Source organism: Salvelinus sp. IW2-2015, linkage group LG23, assembly GCF_002910315.2.
Source record: "Salvelinus sp. IW2-2015 linkage group LG23, ASM291031v2, whole genome shotgun sequence".
In the NCBI taxonomy this organism is placed as follows: domain Eukaryota; kingdom Metazoa; phylum Chordata; class Actinopteri; order Salmoniformes; family Salmonidae; genus Salvelinus; species Salvelinus sp. IW2-2015.
In genome coordinates, this window is record NC_036863.1 from 39852041 (window position 1) to 39871168 (window position 19128).

General features: G+C 42.7%; 2 protein-coding genes across 6 annotated transcripts in view; both read right to left on the reverse strand.

Annotated features, from left to right (window-relative positions):
- Positions 1 to 7366, reverse strand: part of map7d2a (MAP7 domain containing 2a) — a 19945-nt gene extending 12579 nt beyond the window's left edge. For 2 of the 5 annotated variants that reach the window (XM_023968029.1, XM_023968025.1), the window contains exons 1-7: positions 6859 to 7364; positions 4540 to 4641; positions 3957 to 4067; positions 3624 to 3701; positions 3226 to 3389; positions 1210 to 1309; positions 281 to 361 (exon numbers count right to left, since the gene is read on the reverse strand). In XM_023968029.1, the coding sequence (XP_023823797.1) occupies positions 281 to 361; positions 1210 to 1309; positions 3226 to 3389; positions 3624 to 3701; positions 3957 to 4067; positions 4540 to 4641; positions 6859 to 6904 (682 nt within the window). In that variant the 5' untranslated portion in view covers positions 6905 to 7364. Of the gene's footprint in view, positions 1 to 280; positions 362 to 1209; positions 1310 to 3225; positions 3390 to 3623; positions 3702 to 3956; positions 4068 to 4539; positions 4642 to 6858 lie in introns of all 5 variants that reach the window. The other 3 variants (XM_023968024.1, XM_023968023.1, XM_023968027.1) reach the window with 3 other exon arrangements.
- A 3037-nt stretch (positions 7367 to 10403) lies between these two features.
- LOC111950441 (eukaryotic translation initiation factor 1A, X-chromosomal) lies at positions 10404 to 19018 on the reverse strand. Its single transcript, XM_023968030.2, has 7 exons — positions 18849 to 19018; positions 18217 to 18300; positions 11698 to 11801; positions 11364 to 11414; positions 11166 to 11247; positions 10887 to 10978; positions 10404 to 10696 (listed from the first exon to the last, which is right to left on the reverse strand). The coding sequence occupies exons 1-7, from the start codon at positions 18862 to 18864 to the stop codon at positions 10691 to 10693; spliced, it is 435 nt and encodes a 144-aa protein (XP_023823798.1). The 5' UTR covers positions 18865 to 19018; the 3' UTR covers positions 10404 to 10690.
- Between the last annotated feature and the right edge of the window lie 110 nt (positions 19019 to 19128).

Consider the following 19128-nt stretch of genomic DNA (forward strand, 5'->3'; position numbering starts at 1 on the left):
CACACACGTCAAAAATGTATAAAAAGCCGCAATTACACAATGTCAATGTGCACTTTGTACAATAGTACTTGTACAAGGTACATAATTGACTTTTCACACATCCTCATGCTTTCTGATTCAGCTGTTGCACATGCATTCTGGGAAATATACATAAAACCTTTGAGTTGGCATGACATTTCCCCTCAAGCCAAACTGCCATGAGAGCAGTGGTCATTGTGGGGTGGAGAGAAGGAGGGGGCAGGGGATTGGTGGACCGAAGGGGAGGGGTTCATAACATTACCGGATTCGCTGGCAGCAGGAAGGGGGGCGGCGAGTTCATGGGGAAAGGTGGAGGCAAGGAGAGGGGCATTCTCACAGTCACCTATAGGCAGCAGGCGGAGCAGAGCAGAGAGAGCATAGCGTTATGATCAGAGCAGCCACTTGTGTCTTTACCTGATGACCCCCTGATACACCTCTGCACCCAGCAGGGCGCTCCTGTAGACAACTGGGGAGGTAAACCCATGCAGCAAGGCTGGAGGCAATGAGCAGGCCAGGGAGAAAGGCTCTCTCTCTCACATACACACCTTTGTCCTCCATATATCCCTCTATGACCCAATCCAAATCACACATACAGTACAGAAGTCATAAACATATTCAGAAAACTGTATGAAAATCAGCGTCTAGGTTTTGAACATGTTTTTGTATCTCAGTCCTCCATCCCCCACATCCATCATAATCCTGAAAATGCAACAAACTCCCAGTGCCCCAGGATAGAAGCCATCAATAATGCCATGAAGCAGTAACCAGTATGTTGTCAATTTTAAAACTGTCTGGTTTGCTCCCCTCAGGGTTGACTGGACTGATGACTATTTCCATGGTTTACGACAAGTCTGGGACAGGCTGACAGAGACACCACTGTCTGACCTTGAGTCTCGATTAGAAGGGTAGAGAAGCCATCAGCTAGCAGCAGCTTCCCCCCAAAATACCTATCATGTGTTAGTATATCTGATGGACTACTTGTGTGATTTGTATCTGACAGAGAGCAACACCAAATTTGTATCCCATGGGTTAATTTGTATCCCATGCCAAATTGAATTGGCCTAGAACATGTATTGCTGTCCCTTCCAAAAGTCCCTCCCTCCATGCCTCGCACCATTCCTCCTTCCAGTCACAGCTTCATCATTCACACCTCATTGCACCCTCATCTCCAGCTCCCTGTTGTGGACTCACCCTGTGCTCCTCCAGGTCCGCCCCATGTCCAGCGTTTGGGCCTCTGCTCCAGCTGCAGGCTGCGTTCCAGGGAGCGTTTCATCAGAGCCTCCAGCCGCTCCTGCTTGTGCCGTTCCAGGACCGGGAAGACAAGGGACTCTGTCACCGAGCTGCTCCCCTGGCCACACAAGGACCAGGCTAGTCGCTCCATAACCACAACCTCTCCTCTGACACAGCACAGTACAGTCTTAACAGAGCAGGTAGATACAGACCGCAGCTGCTTGGGACTCCACCCCTCCGATCATACACCCAAGCAGACACAAAGAGACACTCTGACACATTCACTCTCGCGGCAGCAACAGTATTGACAGGTTGGAGAATAGCTCCCCTTTCCTTTATCTGATATCCCCCCCCCCTTTATTTTTCTGGTTGCCTGTTCTACTCAGACTTCCCAGAGTAAAATATCTTCCTTCCAAGCTAGTTAACCCTTCCCCACCCACAGTGTTGCCATGGTACACAGCCCAACACAGCCCAACAGAGCAGGACACAAAGCCATCTGGTGGGTGATCAACCATTGCCAACATCTCTCCATTTAAATGTGCTCCATCTTTTCCTCCTATCTATATCCCTGCTCTTCCTTTTTATTTATTCCTATCAAACACATAAAAGATGTGGACATGTATCGGCAAATGGAACTACACACACAGATGGAGCCAGCACAATAACAAAATGTATTAATCCGAATGACCAAGCACGGGTGAAAAAGTTTTTTACAAATAAATCTTAAATGAGTACCACAGAAAATAAAATATGACATTAGCCACACCCCACAGGCTCCTCCTGCATTTCTATTGGTCTAAAATTACATCGTCCAGAGGATATAATCCACTTAACGAGAACACACACACACGCATAGATAATCAATCTGTGTAAGATTGATGGCCAAGACAAATGCTGTGTCATCCAAAACAGGTCACAAAAATCCTCATCGTGCATACATTTACGAGAGCAGACAAAAATGACAAATCATGTTATTTCACGTCACCTTTTTAGACCAAATTAAGTCTTTCTTGAAAGGGTAAACGGTGAGATCAATGTAGGCTACAAATCCTAACAATAAATGGCCTTAGAAAGTGGCAGTGTGTGACATGGTTTAAAAAGACAGATCTGTGGATAACTTTGTGCTCAGCAGATAGCTTGGGACCCATCGAGGAATTGAGGGCAATGACAAAGCAGGATTAGGATCCGATTAAGCAAATGGAATGACATAGATATTCATTAAAGAGTCTGATGAGGTTCCTAAGATTTACATATAGACCAACACCAGCATTCCCAGAAGCCAGTGTTGACTGGTGTGCAGGGTGGGAAAGACTAATCTAGAAGGGGAGGGTCGGGTTGCAAATCCTATCTAATATCTGATTGGGAGGCAACGTTAAGTACAGAGCATAGTGTAATTAATGAACCACAGGATTTTTGTAAATTAAAGAGCATATGTCCCTGCTTATCTTTTAGAATAGGCTGTTGCTGTACTTGCCCACACATACAATCAAAAACAGTACATCCAAACGTTACAATAAACATACAAACTTTTTACTGAAACTGAACTGGAGGTGAAAAAGCTGTCTGAGTGTGAGGACAGAGGGTGACTACATCATGCACTGGAGACAAAGGAATCTGAATATAGATGTAGTGCAGGGTTCCCCAACTGGCGGCCCGCGGGATGAATTTGGCCCATGGGTGATCTTATTTGGCCCCCCAAGTTTACTGAGGAAAAAATATATAATAATATTTATATATATATATATAGTAAATCTGTTCCCAGAGACCTGATCGTATACAAATGCATGCAAGTTTTGAAATTATTCTATTTTTTTGTCAAATATTATATCGGTTTGGGCATCTTGCGGTCAATTTGCAGTCTACAAATTATTTGTAATAATGTTCCAGCCCCCCTGACTGTCCACTTAAGATATATATTTTTCTGCATCTGACTCTAGTTGATGATCCCTAATGTAGTGGCTAAGTGATGAGTCTGACCTTCTCCTCCTCCAGCCTCTGCCTCCTCTTTTCCTCCACGGCAGCTCTGCGGAGCTCCTCTCTCTGTCTCTGCTCCTCCAGCTTCCTCCAGCGCTCCTCCACCGTACGCTCATACTGCAGCTGAGCCCTCCGCTCTTTCTCCCTGATCGCCTGCTCTCGCACCGCTGGAAACACCAACCAACACATTCAGATTACCACCCTCTAAAACACCATTAGAACAACCCACAACAATTCCAGAGCTTTGCTTCCTTAAACTGCACATTTACTGGCTGCCCGTTCTATAGGGAAAAATTATAGAGCATTTTTGCTAACCTGCTACAATACAAATATTGGTTTCAATAAGAAGTGATTTCCATCAGTCTCAATACTTGAAAGAAAATGTCAGGAACATCACTTACCTAGACCTTTATCTCTCTCCTCACGTCTCTCTTTGGCTAAACGCATCCTGTCATCTGTCCTCAGATACCCTTCTACGTCTGAGAGAATGGGATATAAAGATCAACACCGATAGAGAAACAGACAAGCTAGATAGAAACAGAGCAAGGAGAGACATTCCAAAGAGATAGTGAGGGAGAGATGTGTTTATAGAGAGCCCAGTGAGCCCAGGACCCGGAGAGGGGGAGATATGTTTATAGAGAGGACCAAGTGAGGGAGAGAGGTGTTTATAGAGAGGACCCAGTGAGGGAGGGATGTGTAGGGGAGCTAACAACCACAGTGGGGGTGGGACTTACACTGTTTACCTGCATGATTGTTAGTGGTGTTGCCTGGCAGAAGTAAAGTGGAGGGGAGCCCATTGAGCTGGGGCCTCTTCTCTGTGACCGAGGGTGGGCTCACCACCTCATCTGATATAGGAGAGACAACAGTCCCCACAGTTTATCAGCAGAGGAAGGCAGTGCTGTACATAGCACTGAACTGCAGTACTACTTTGAGACTGCAGAGGGAGACAGTGACATGCTTTTTGTTCAGTGAAAGTAATGTTCAGAGGGTAAAATGATCAGCCAGGGCAGTAGATAATGTAAAAGGTTGGATTGCCAAGCAATCCAAGGATGGACTGTGTATGTGCTATGTTTTACGGTGTCCCAGCAAAAAATCTATTTAAAATGCAATCAGTTGTTAATCAGTTGTATGATAATTACTAAAGCAAAAAGATCTTGCCTTTGCCAGAAATGGCACTCTAAAATATGATTTTAGGCCAGTTCATATTATAAACATCTAATTGTCTAATCTAATATGAAGTACCTTTCCAATTCAGATAAGCGCCAAAGAAAATCCTTTTAAAATGTTAAGAGTGTGGGTGAGCCAACGGCATCTTACTGTGTTTCGCAGCTAGGCTCCCTGGATAAAGTGCCACACGGGCTGGGGAGCCATGGCCGTTGCTTTGGGATCTCTTCTCTGCAACTGATGGTTGAGTCAATCCTTCGGCGGGAGAAAGAAGCAAACACATGAAGAAGAAGAAAATAGAAGACAGGTAAATAAGTCTAGGATAGATGGCAGCCAGGCCATTGATTTACTCTGGACTAGATTAAACACAGCAGCCATAATCTGGCCCTGTTACTTCTGCATCACTCACCAAAATCTAATACAGCTCCCAGTCAAGGAGCGACCCATCAAATCACAACATTGGGTTGCACACTGCATATGTTAATATAATTTATTCTTGGAAACTAGGAACTAGCTTAGGAAGTGAGGGGTCCTTTCCCAGACCCAGAGTAAGCCTATTAATTAAAAAGCACTTTTGATTGGGACTCTCCATATCCTGCTTTTAGAGTAGGCTATAGACTTATACGGCCAGGACCGGCCTTACAGGTAGGCTACTAACAACTGTCACATGTCTTTAACCATTGATGAAAGGTCTGTGATGTTGTGTGCTGGTGAGAATCCATGTTTAATGCCCCTCTTTATGCAGATGCAGCTATATGCTTTTGATCATCCCTAAATTCAAGGCTACATTCTGGGCTTTTTGAGTACAAATCACACTTTTTTGCTCACATTGGTACCAACCAAGTTTATTACAGTTGTGTTCTTATTTCTATTCGTTTGTTCCATTTTTTATTTTAAATTCAGTTTAGTTTCAGACCTGATATGCTAGTTTTTTATTTAGTTTGAGTTTTTTGGGATGTCACTTCTTGCAACTGTGGAGCAGTAATACTTAAGCGATGAATAAGGTGATGGGTCAGGTCATAGGTCAGGTTTAAATGATAAAGTAAATCTCAATGTGACTTGGATTTAAAGGGAATAGCGTCGAGACTGGTGCCCAAAAAAATAGGGTGGAAACTCTCACCCATGTTAACATCGATCTACTGCTTTTTAACCTTAGTAGTACATGTAAGAAGAATCAAATAAGATCTAAACGATTTACAGAGACAATTTACTGTTAAAAAAAAAATGTTTTTACTGTAATCGTAATGAATGCATAAACGAATGGATGCATAAAATTCATTGAGGGGAGATGGGATTTGTATTTCACAGTATGCAATGACATGGGATTGGTGCAAGTAGGTTGGCTACTATAGGTAATGTTACAGAATATCAATGAATATTGTGTTTTATATCACATACACTTCCAGAGGTCTTAAAGGCTTCCAAACTGGCAGCACCGGAAGGGCAAAATAATAACTTTATTTTATCTTCATTTAACTAGGCAAGTCAGTTAAAAACAAATTCTTATTTACAATGACGGCCTACTCCGGCCAAACCCCGATGACGCTGGGCCAATTGTGCGCCACCCTACCACATACCAGTTAAATTGGTATGGTTTAAAAAGTTTAAGGTTTTCGGCACTCCAAGAATCAGGTATTCTACTGTATTCTGTGGGATGGAATAACGGTACCATTCAAAATACAGCAATTACTTCCCCGTTCACCATTACTTCCCAAAATGTACCATCATTTACAGTATGCTGCGATAAAACTTTTCACAGTATTTTACTGTTGATAATACAATATGAATTACAGTTGTTACAGTGTAGTGATAGTGACGCACAAGCCAGATCTATTTGAAACATCGCCATCTCCTGGCCGCATTTACCCACCAGATTCAGTAGCTTGAACCCCCCTCCCCCAAAATAGAAAAACAACAGCAAAAAAAAATAAAACCAAAACATTTTCATTATGGTGTTTATTTTAGTTCGTTTTGGAGTTAAAGATACGTTTTAGTATAGTTTTAGTTTTTCAAACGGGTTTATTAATTATTTTATTTCAGTTTACTAAATCGTTTTTTCATGATTGGTTTTCGTTTTAGTTTCCATTTTAGGTTTACTATAATAACTTTGGTACCAGCGACAGAAAAACATCCTTGGACACCGACATCTAGGTTATGCGGGTTAATATAGATCAAAACATATAAATACGCGTAATGTAGCCTGTGACAGAGCCAATCAATTTGGCAATTAAAAAGGTGCGTGTTGTCCTTTTGCATCTTGATGATTTAACAACTAGGCTATTCAGCTTTTATTTAGACAGCTGGCCATAAAAGCAAACGATACAAATTGCCTCGGCTAGGCTTGGTTATAGCCTATGCTAGAGGATGAAGTGAAATGCACAATTTGAGGATGCAGAAATGTCATAGCAAAAAATATGAAGAGAAACATTGGATATTGTTAACAATAGACCGTTCGTCTTTTACCCAGCTTACCTGTTAAGGCACCACTGGATGCTGCATTGACTGCCGTCTCCGCCATCTTCGTAGTCACCGGCGGATGCCACCAAACGTATGTATGAAATGTCGTAAACACCCCGCAGCGAAAGGCTCCAAATCAAGTCTAGGGAAACAGCATCGCCAGCTTCTACCTTCAGGCGCAGGAGGAGAACATAGGCTAATCTATCAGGGGATGTAGGCCTATCCGTTTTCCACTGCCTCAGCAATCAATATGTATGCTCGCCCGGAATGCTAACGGTGCACAGGCGGTCAGGAGAGCAGGAGGGTATTCGGATGAATGCGGTTACGGAATGAGACCATAGGCTACTATTAAGTTAGCTATTTTGAAGGTAACGTGTGATCGTAGCTGGTATCCTTGGTTAACTGTTGGCAGACGGAGAGAAAATGATGCGCTCCAGTTCAGGGCGTACTGGATGGAAATTATGAATATTCGACAGCGCAGCAGTGCTTCGCCCGCGGGTGTTGTGCCGAAAATCTCTTCCCTGCCAGAATTCCCCCCCCTTCTAATTTCCTTAATTTTGTGACAAACATCAGATTCAAGTACCTTCTATAGAACAAACTTCACGTCAGGATAGCCAACCGAAATTAACAAAGAATGTATGTGTGTTATGTTAAACAGAGGGAATAAAATGTTGGCAAGCAATAAACAATTCAGAACAACTATGGCTGAATTATTATCCTTACACTTTCAAAAATACTAATAGAATAAGACATGGGAGAGATGACGAATTTTGGCAAAGATATTTATTTATAGACTAATACAAATCAGTAGCGGATTTAGGTACGGGCGACATGGGCAGCATCTTGCGGGCGGGCGCTGAGGGGGGGTTCGCCATACAAGCTACAAACGCCACATACACTTGAAACAAATAGCTAAACCGAAAACTGCAGACAAAAATGTTTTCTGCTACTAAGATCAGTGAAATGTAGGCTAAACTGACAGAGTGCAGAGTAGAAATCTCAACTAGCAAGCAAGTCGCAGCAATGAAGAACGCGAAGGGGGGATTTTCGGCACAACACCGGATCCCCATTACATCATTGATGGAAGGACCAACTGTAGCCCAATTAAAGGCATGAAGTCAAAACTAAGTATTTAATTGCGTTCAATAGCTTTAAACGTTGCCATTAAATAACTATACTGAGCAAAAATAAACATGTAAAGTGTTGGTCCCATGTTTCATGAGCTGAAATGAAATATCCCAGAAATGTTCCATATGCACAAAAAGCTTATTTCTCTAGAATGTTGTGTGCAAATTAGTTTACAACCCTGTTAGTGAACATTTCTCCTTTGCCAAGATAATCCATCCACCTGACAGGTGTGGCATATCAAGAAACTGATTAAACATAATGATCATACTACAGGTGCACCTTGTGCTGGGGACAATAAAAGGCCACTCTAAAATGTGCAACACAATCCCACAGATGTCTCAAGTTTTGAGGGAGTGTACAGTTGGCATGCTGACTGCAGGAATGTCCACACGAGCAGTTGCCAGAGAATTGAATGTTAATTTCTCTACCATAAGCTGCCTCCAACGTTGTTTTACAGAATTTGGCAGTACGTCCAACAGGCCTCACAACTGCAGACCAAGTACATGTATGGCACGTACATGTGTGGGTGAGCAGTCTGCTGATGTCAACGTTGTGAACAGAGTGCCCCATGGTAGTGGTGGGGTTATGCTATTGGCAGGCATAAGTTTCGGACAACAAACACTATTGCATTTTATCTATGGCAATTTGAATGCACAGAGATACCATGACGAGACCTGAAGCTCATTGTTGTGCCATTCATCCGCCACCATCACCTCATGTTTCAGCATGATAATCCACGGCCCCATGTTGCAAGGATCTGTACACAATTCCTGGAAGCTGAAAATGTCCCAGTATGCAGGCATACTCACCAGACATGTCACCCATTGAGCATGTGTATCCGATGTGAAATGGCTAGCTAGTTAGCAGTGGTGCGCACTAATAGCATTCAATTGGTGATGTCACTTGCTCTGAGACCTTGTAGTTGTTCCCCTTTCACTGCAAGGGCCGTGGCTTTTGTGGCACGATGGGTAACGATGCTTCAAGGGTGGCTGTTGATGTGTGCAGAGGGTTCCTGGTTCGAGCCCAGGTAGGGGCGAGGAGAGGGACGGAAGCAATACTGTTACACATGTTTGGGATGCTCTGGATCAATGTGTACCATAGTGTGTTCCATTTGGACAATCTAACTGCACTGTTCAATTTACAGTAGCTATTACAGTGAAATAATATCATGCTATTGTTTGAGGAGAGTGCACAGTTATTAACTTAAATTTATCAATTGGGCGGCAGGTAACCTAGTGGTTAGAGCATTGGACTAGTAACCGAAAGGTTGCAAGTTCCAATCCCCGAGCTGACAAGGTAAAAAAAAAAATCTGTCGTTTTGCTCCTGAACAAGGCAGTTAACCCACTGTTCCTAGGTCGTCATTGAAAATAAGAATTTGTTCTTAACTGACTTGCCTAGTTAAAGGTAAAATAAAAAAATCAATTAGGCACATTTGATACATTTTTAACAGAAACGCAATGGTTCATTGGATCAGTCTAAAACGTTGCACATACACTGCTGCCATCTAGCGGCCAAAATCTAAATTGCACCTAACCTGGAATAATACACTGACCTTTCTCTTGCATTTCAAAGATGGGGGGGGGAAGTTTCTTTGTATTGTCTTTTACCAGATCTAATGTGTTATATTCTCCTACATTCATTTCAAGAATATGCATATCCTTGATTCAGGTCCTGAGCTACAGGCAGTTAGATTTGAGTATGTCATTTTAGGCTAATATTGAAAAAAAGGGTCCAATCCTTAAGAGGTTTAACACAATTAAGACTATTAACTAGAAGGGAAGAAGAGAACACAGCATCAAACTTTATAGTAGATGCGCCTTTCAACCCCTCTGCCCAGAAATGAAATGTAAGCATGGATAACGTGGTGACAGCATCCGAGCGAGACTGGGTATTCTGCGGAGGTCGCTTTGTGGTAGGTAGGCTTACCTACTGTCAGTCTGACTAAATAGCAAAGCCAGCCAAGTTCTGGGCGTTCCGCAAAGAAATCAAAAGCTTAGAGAATGGCAATGTTCGACAGGATCTAAACCGTAATGTATCATGGGTAAATTGACTGATCCACAAATAATCATGTAGTTATTTATGATGCAAGGTTCTTTGTAGATCAATCAGTTGGCAGTTGCCTTTACTGTCGGCTGAAATGTCAAAGAAGCCCAATATTTCTCCAGCGTTGCGCAAATCCTGACTAGGCTAAAAGGTTTACCAGCATGTCAGGAACATGAGTTATACCTGCTTTCACCATTTTTACAAAGTGAGACTTCTGTTGCCAGACCCAATGTTCTTGGATTAAAAAAATTAAAAAGCATAGAAATTATCACAAATAAGATACTTATTTTTTATTGATATTCAAAATCAAGAAAACAAACATTGGTAAAAATAAAATTAAGAAAGGGGGAGGGATCCTTTGTTTGACAAAAAATCTCCAGACCAAACATAAAATGATTCAAGTTTTTATTGTAAACTCTGTAGTTTGAGGGTATATTCCACATGATGGAATAAAAATGCATTACAACTAACAAAAATATGAAGTGTGTGAACTAAAGTAGGTGTGCTGATGTTCTCAGTGACAGATTCCAGGCTTAAAGCAGTCTCAAGAGAAGGGAAATGAGCTGCCTCAGACTTGAGGAAGCAGGGAGTTGTTGGCAAGGTTGCACTGCCTCTGCCAGCATAGAAATGTCCACTTTCCTCTGCATAAACGACTTGGCACACAATAGTTCTGATTCAGATCTGAGTGGAAGGGGAGAGACATATGTTACCAAGTTACCTGACCCAAAAGCAGACAAAGAATTCAAGCAAAATGGACAGAGCAAAAAGCATTTCACTCAATTGTATGTGATTTTTGTGATTGACTGCATCACACCAATTATTACCTATGGATAGCTTTCCTTGTAACTAGCAAGAGGAATCCTCTACTTACATCATCAATGTCCTCGTCGTCATCTCCAATGTCATCAAACTGAATATCCTCATCGTCGCCAGGTCCAAATGTGTCAGTCTCATTGATTTTAGCTAGGGTGTTAGAAGATAGTCACAATTAATAAACTAGCCTACTTTTAAAAAAAAGTAAGAGTGAACATGTGCCTATAATTTGAAGCAAGATAATTCTCCATTCCTGGCTTTATTTCATTTTAGTCTTAGGTTAGACGCTATTAACCTCCCTTATTCCCTCTCTTTTTTAGTGGCCCAAGATACTTACCATGTTCAGGAAGCTCCCCATAGGCCTTCAAACTCCTGGCCTCGTCTGCATTGTACTTAAGGATAACATCGGCTTTTTGGTCCTTCAGGGAAGAATGTAACCATTAGGACATATTATTCGAACTTTGGGCCTCCTAGTGCCTTGGGTTGTATTATCATAAATAAAAAAATACACTGCACATTTTTTTATTAATATTACCTGGTAATCTCGAAGTCCCACAAGGATGATGTCTGAAGTATTGATCCAAACCTGCCCAGGAGCGAAGAACAAGATGTCAGCAAGGACAGCTTAGAGTATGGAAACTGTAATATTTCCAGCATAGAGACAAACTAATCAGGTAGAAGAGTCTGTCAACCCTCATGTCAAACCCAAAGCATTGTGGAAGTGGAGTGTAAAGGATAATGGCATTGGATTGCATTTATACAGTACACGTAAGATCTCAATTATCTTCAGTCTACAGCTATTTGCCAAAACACGTGGTGAATATTGTGACTAATGGCACTACTATATAGGCTACTGTGTACACCATTACCTTTTTCCGTAGCTTTCCTCGGATGTGGCATAGTCGCTTGACTCCATCAAAACACATAGCTTCCAGTCGTCCATTACCCAACATCTTAATCACCTGTGCATATTCTAGATTAGAACAGAAGTTCAGCCAGTTAGTCAATTCATATAGAGGGGGTCACGAGGTGGCTCAAATGTAAGAGCTGAACTGTTAACAGCCCTACTCCCTGGTTACGGTGACCGTATTACCGCCACACAGGCAGTTACCAGTCATGACCGAAGTCAAATTCCACATGACCGCTGAGTCACGGTAACTAGGCTACTCAAACTGCGCTCTGATGCCGCTGATAGTCATTAGTAGCCTTTATTTATTTCACCTTTATTAAGCTAGGTAGGCCAGTTGAGAACAAGTTCTCATTTACAACTGCGACCTGGCCAAGATAAAGCACAGCAGTGCGACAAAAACAACAACACAGAGTTACACATGAGATAAACAAACACACAGTCAATAACACAATAGAACATCTGTATACGGTGTGTGCAAATTAAGTAAGGAGGTAAGGCAATAAATAGGCCGTAGTGGAAGTAATTAAAATTGAGCAATTAACACTGGAGTGATAGATGTGCAGATGAGGATGTGCAAGTAGAAATACTGGTGTGCAAAAGAGCAGAAAAACAAACTAATATGGGGATGAGGTAGGTAGTAGGTTGGATTGACTATTTACAGATGGGCTGTGTACAGCTGCAGCGATCGGTAAGGTGCTCTGACAGCCGATGCTTGAAGTTAGTGAGGGAGATATGTCTCCAGCTTCAGTGATTTTTGCAATTCGTTCCAGTCATTGGCAGCAGAGAACTGGAAGGAAAGGCGGCCAAAGGTGGTGTTGGCTTTGGGGATGACCAGTGAGATATACCTGCTGGAGCACGTGCTACGGTGGGTGTTGCTATGGTGACCAGTGAGCTGAGATAAGGCAGAGCTTTACCTAGCAAAGACTTCTAGATGACTTGGAGCCAGTGGGTTTGGCCGTGAATATGTAGCGAGGACCAGCCAACGAGAGCATACAGGTCGCAATGGTGGCATACAGGTCGCAATGGTGGGTAGACTGCATCCAATTTGCTGAGTAGTGTTGGAGGCGATTTTGTAAATTACATCGCTGAAGTCAAGGGTCGGTAGGATAGTCAGTTTTACGGGGGTATGTTTAGCAGCATGAGTGAAGGAGGTTTTGTTGCGAAATAGGAAGCCGATTCTAGATTACATTTTGAATTGGAGATGCTTAATGAGTCTGGAAAGTTAGCTCACAGTCTAGCCAGACATCTAGGTATTTATAGTTGTCCACATATTCTAAGTCAGAACCATCCAGAGTAGTGATGCTAGGGGGGCACCTATCGGTTGAAGAGCATGCATTTAGTTTTACTAGCGTTTAAGAGCAGTTGGAGGCCACGGAAGGAGTGTTGTATAGCATTGAAGCTTGTTTGAAGGTTAGTTAACACAGTGTCCAAAGAAGGGCCAGAGGTATGTTGTCTGCGTAGAGGTGGATCAGAGAATCACCCGCAGCAAGAGCGACATCATTGATATATACAGAGAAAAGAGTCGGCCCGAGAATTGAACCCTGTGGCACCCCCATAGAGACTGCCAGAGGTCCGGACAACAGGCCCTCCGATTTGACACACTGAACTCAATCTGAGAAGTAGTTGGTGAACCAGGCGAGGCAGTCATTTGAGAAACCAAGGCTGTTGAGTCTGCCGTTAATACGGTGATTGACAGTCGAAAGCCTTGGCCAGGTCGATGAAGACGGCTGCACAGTACTGTTTTTTATCGATGGTGGTTATGATATCGTGTAGGACCTTGAGCGTGGCTGAGGTGCACCCGTGACTATCTCGGAAACCGGATTGCAATAGCGGAGAAGGTACGGTGGGATTCGAGATGGTCGGTGATCTGTTTGTTCACTTGGCTTTCGAAGACTTTAGAAAGGCAGGGCAGGATGGATATAGGTCTGTAACAGTTTGGGTTAGTGTCCCCCTTTGAAGAGGGGGATGACCGCGGCCACTTTCCAATCTTTAGGAATCTCAGACTACGAAAGAGGTTGAACAGACTAGTAATAGGAGTTGCGACAATCGCGGCAGATCATTTTAGGAAGAGAGGGTCCAGATTGTCTAGCCCAGCTGATTGGTAGGGATCCAGATTCTGTAGCTCTTTCAGGACATCAGCTGTCTGGATTTGGGTGAAGGAGAAGCGGGGGGGGGGCTTGGGCCAGTTGTGCGGGGGGGTACAGAGCTGTTGGCCGGAGTTGGGGTAGCCAGGTGGAAAGTGTGGCCAGCCGTAGAGAAATGCTTATTGAAATTCTCGATTATCGTGGATTTATCGGTGGTGACCGTGTTTCCTAGCCTCAGTGCAGTGGGCAGCTGAGAGGTGCTGCTCTTATTCTCCATGGACTTTAGTGTCCTAAAACTTTTTGGAATTAGTGCTGCAGGATGCAAATTTGTGTTTGAAAAGGCTAGCCTTTGCTTTCCTGACTGACTGTGTATATTGGTTCCTGACTTCCCAGAAAAGTTGCATATCGCGGGGACTTTTCGAAGCTAGTGCAGTGCGCCAGAGAATGTTTTTGTGCTGGTCAGGGGCAGTCAAGTCTGGACTATATCTGTTCTTAGTTCTACATTTTTTAAGGGGCATGCTTATTTAAGATGGTGAGGAAGGCACTTTTGAAAAACAACCAGGCATCCTCTGACAGGGTCAATATCCTTCCAGGATACCCGGGCAAGGTCGATTAAGAAGGCCTGCTCGCAGAAGTGTTTTAGGGAGCGTTTGACAGTGATGAGGGGTGGTTGTTTGAGATCCTGGTTGAAAACAGCAGAGGTGTATTTAGAGGGCAAGTTGGTTAGGATGATATATAAGAGGGTGCCCATGTTTACGGATTTAGGGTTGTACCTGGTAGGTTCCTTGATCATTTGTGTGAGATTGAGGGCCTACCAAACTTGCTAACGGCTAGTTGCTAATGGCTCGGTACTCAGCGCTCTATTGTCCCTCTAATCATTCTGACATCAATGCAAATGCAATCTAACATCTAATCAAACACTTCATGAGAGCCCTGGCATTCATTCAGAGTTTGAGCGGAATAGGATCACCTGTTGTGCAGGGAGAGCCAGCTTCTCATAGCTGGTTGATGCATGGAGTTAAATAAGGGTTCTTATAATGAGCCCATGTTGAACAACATTTCTGTAGGCTATGCAATTGTGTGAGAAAACAGAGTTTTGATGGCCTCTATTAAAAACACAATCCCATCAGCTTTCTATAGACTAGGCCTACTATATTTATTTCTCAACTTTCCTAATATTAAGCACATTGCTTCTCTTTCCAACCGGAGTAGCATACCTGGCTGGCATAAAAATTATCAGGAAAAGCGTCCTCCATTCGCTATTCAAGTGCATACAGATGACGTCTTTTCCCCCCCTGTTCCAATATGTGCATGACAGCCACGTATGCTAAATCAAAACTAAAATCGCACATACAGTACTAGTCAAAAGTTTGGACACACCTGCTCATAGAATAATAGCGACGTAAGCAAAAGTGTTCAAATCAAAATATATTTGATATGAGATTCTTCAAAGTAGCCACCCTTTGCCTTCACAGCTTTGCACACTCTTGGCATTCTCTTAACCAGCTTCACGAGGTAGTCACCTGGAATGCATTTCAATTAAAAGGTGTGCCTTGTTAAAAGTTAATTTGTGGAATTTCTTCCCTTTATGGGTTTGAGCCAATCAGTTATGACAAGATAGGGGTGGTATAGAGAAGATAGCCCTATTTGTAAAAAGACCAAGTCCATATTAATGGCAAGAACAGTTCAAATAAGCAAAGAGAGACGACAGTCCATCATTACTTTAAGACGAAGGTCAAACATTTCAAGAACTTTGAAAGTTTTTTCAAGTGCAGTCGCAAAAACCATCAAGTGCTATGACGAAACTGGCTCATGAGTACAGCCACAGGAAAGGAAGACCCAGAGTTACCACAGATCTTCATTGTAAAGGGTTTAAACACTGTTTCCCATGCTTGTTCAATGAACCATAAACAATTAATGAACATGCACCTGTGGAACGGTCGTTAAGACACTAACAGCTTACAGACGGTAGGCAATTAAGGTCACAGTTATGAAAACTTAGGACACTAAAGAGGCCTTTCTACTGACTCTGAAAAACACCAAAAGAAAGATGCCCAGKGTCCCTGCTCATCTGCGTGAACGTGTCTTAGGCATGCTGCAAGGAGGCATGAGGACTGCAGATGTGGCCAGGGCAATAAATTGCAATGTCCGTATTGTGAGACACCAAAGACAGCGCTACAGTGAGACAGGACAGACAGCTGATTGTCCTCGCAGTGGCAGACTGGCAAAAAGTGCTCTTCACTGACGAGTCGCGGTTGTCTCACCAGGGGTGATGGTCGGACTCGCGTTTATCATCAAAGGAATGAGCGTTACACCGAGGCCTGTACTCTGGAGCGGGATCGATTTGGAGGTGGAGGGTCCGTCATGGTCTGTCACAGGCAGTGTGTCACAGCATCATTGAACTGTGCCTGCAATGACAACAAGCTAGCTCAACTCTGTGCGTTACAGGGAAGACATCCTCCTCCCTCATGTGGTACTCTTTCCTACAAGACAGGAATGTCAGTGTTCTGCCATGGCCAGCGAAGAGCCCGGATCTCAATCCCATTGAGCACGATCTGTTGGATCGGAGGGTAAGGGCTAGGGCCATTCTCCTCAGAAATGTCAGGGAACTTGCAGGTGTCTTGGTGGCAGAGTGGGGTAACATCTCACCGCAAGAATTGGCAAATCTGGTGCAGTCCATGAGGAGGAGATGCACTGCAGTACATAATGCAGCTGGTAGCCACACCAGATACCGACTGTTACTTTTGATTTTGAACCCCCCCTTTGTTCAGGGACAAATTATTCAATTTCTGTTAGTCACATGTCTGTGGAACTTGTTCAGTTTGTCTGTTGTTGAATCTTGTTATGTTCATACAAATATTTACACAAGTTTGCTGAAAATAAACGCAGTTGACAAGTGAGAAGACGTTTATTTTTTTGCCGAGTTCACATGATTCCATGTGTGTTATTTCATAGTTTTGATGTCGTCACTATTATTCTACAATGTAGAAAATAGTAAAAATAAAGAAAAACCCTTGAATGAGTAGGTGTCTCTAAACTTTTGACTGGTACTGTATTATTTAGTATATGTAAAGAGAAGATTAAATTGAGAATAGTCTGATGGTTGAGAATATTATCATTTGTGAATGATGCCCAGCGTGTGTGGTATAAGGCAAGAAACAGAGCATGCATTTTGTGTGTGCCTTTTTCACATCATAGTTGCATGCATCATGTAACCTAGCCTATAGGCCTATATGTTTTGATAAGGTTTACATCACAACTAAAGTAGCCAAATAACCTATAGGTGTAGGACCCCTGGAACATGGTTGGAGAGCCCATAGCCTACAGAGCCCAGTGAAACGTGTTCTTATAAAGCCCAGTCATTGAGCAATCACGTGTGAAAACAGAGATCTGACAGGCCACCATTTAAAAGAGGACCCCGGCTTTCGTGCTGCTATATTTATGGCTAAATTCGTAAAAGTAAGCACATTACTCCGCTTTACAACCAGTGTAGCCTACCTGGCATATTAAAAAAGTACAACAAAAAATTTGTGTGGGGGGGGTGTAAACTAGTGGGCGCTTGGCAGCATAATTTCTGCTGGGCTTGACAACGACCTTGGTGGTTTCATTTCTGATATCCATCGTGGCAGTGGCAGATTAGCTAGTGGGGCAGAGTTGAGGGAAGCAGCTTTAACTGTAAACTTGACCCCGTCCTTATGAATAAAAATATTACAGGTGGAGGCATATCTTGTTATTCACTTAGCCTACCACAGATGAGCAGCATTTTTTCCAAACTCAAAAGGAGTCATACTTAACTTTGCATTAACTTTCCATAGCGGCCCTACACACAACCCACTCTGCGGCACGTTCTGTCCATGGTGCGGATACAGATTTCGTGCCAACCTGTCACTCAATCATTTGAACTTCGGTATTTTTATTCGAGGTCCACCGATTAATCGGAATGGCCGATTTCCAGTTTTCATAACAATCTGTATTTTTTTCTTCTTCTCCAACACTTTGTTTTTGCATTATTTAAACCAAATTGAACATGTTTCATTATTTGAGGCTAAATTGATTTTGATGTATTATATTAAGTTAAAATAAAAGTGTTCATTGAGTATTGTTGTAATTGTCATTATTACAAAAAAAAAAAAAATCTTTAAAATCTGATTAATTGGTATCGGCTTTTTTGGTCCTCCAATAATCGGTATCGGCGTTGAAAAATCATAATCAGTCGACCTCTAATTTTTATATAGGGACATAAAACTAAAACTGTGGGGGCACACGTTTCAATTGAGTGGGTTAATTAAGCCCCCTTTTGCCCCCTCATGGAGCACGCCAGATTGACAGCGAGGTCAAAACCTGTTTGCTAAATTTACAGGTTAAATCAGGTTGAAGGGGGTCCATGCACTCACCTTGGCCATCCTCTTTAAATACCAGCTCTCTCTTTTCTGATTCATTCTCGTTCTTACCACGTCGCCGATTCTTTCCTCCCTTACCTGTAATGAGAAGATGAGAGATAGTAAACATGTGGCACTGGTAACTGTAATTCCAATTCCACCTTTCATTGGCATAAAAAGCACAATCAACACAGATAAATAAACCAACCACATGCCTCTAACCTAGCTACAAAGATTTTAACTAACCCCTTTTATATGTGGTAGCTAACTAGTTAGCTAGTGAATGTGACAGCGATTAAGGCAGAGGCTCAAGATGATGGAAACCGCTGGACAGGGATATTGTTGGCCTACCACTAGTTGATGGTAGTCATTCTGCGGCGCAACAGAATGTGACAAAAGCAAGCAAGGCAGTTCATTTAGCTGGATAATCGCCATTTGAATCCCTTATTTTTTTAATAGTCAAATTACGCTTAAATAAACGACGATGGTTGTAACTAAGGTTAACGTTTCCACGCTTTCAATACTTGTTCAATGCCATACCGTGCCTTCCTCCGGTTACGTTGCTAAGCATGGGCCGGGAAGCTAGCTAGCATAAACTTCCCCCCTGAAATGGAATAACAACCAAAGACAACATATTTGCTGCGTACCTTTATTCTTTGGCATATTCCCAAACGAACAGACTTTTTTTTAAACGAGTCCTGTTTTTTTCCGTAACAAATGAACCAGCTAGTTTTATTAAAATGGAATGGAAACCAATCCTTGACGATGTCACACACTCTTCACAAAGTTAGCTAGCTAAGCCAGAGATATTAGAGAAAGGAGATGGGAATCTCATTGAGCAATGGATAGAGAAACGTATAACCCTCCACCAGCAGACTGTCGACCAATCGTGTTCACGTTGTACTGCTACGTCACGAGGTTGCTAAA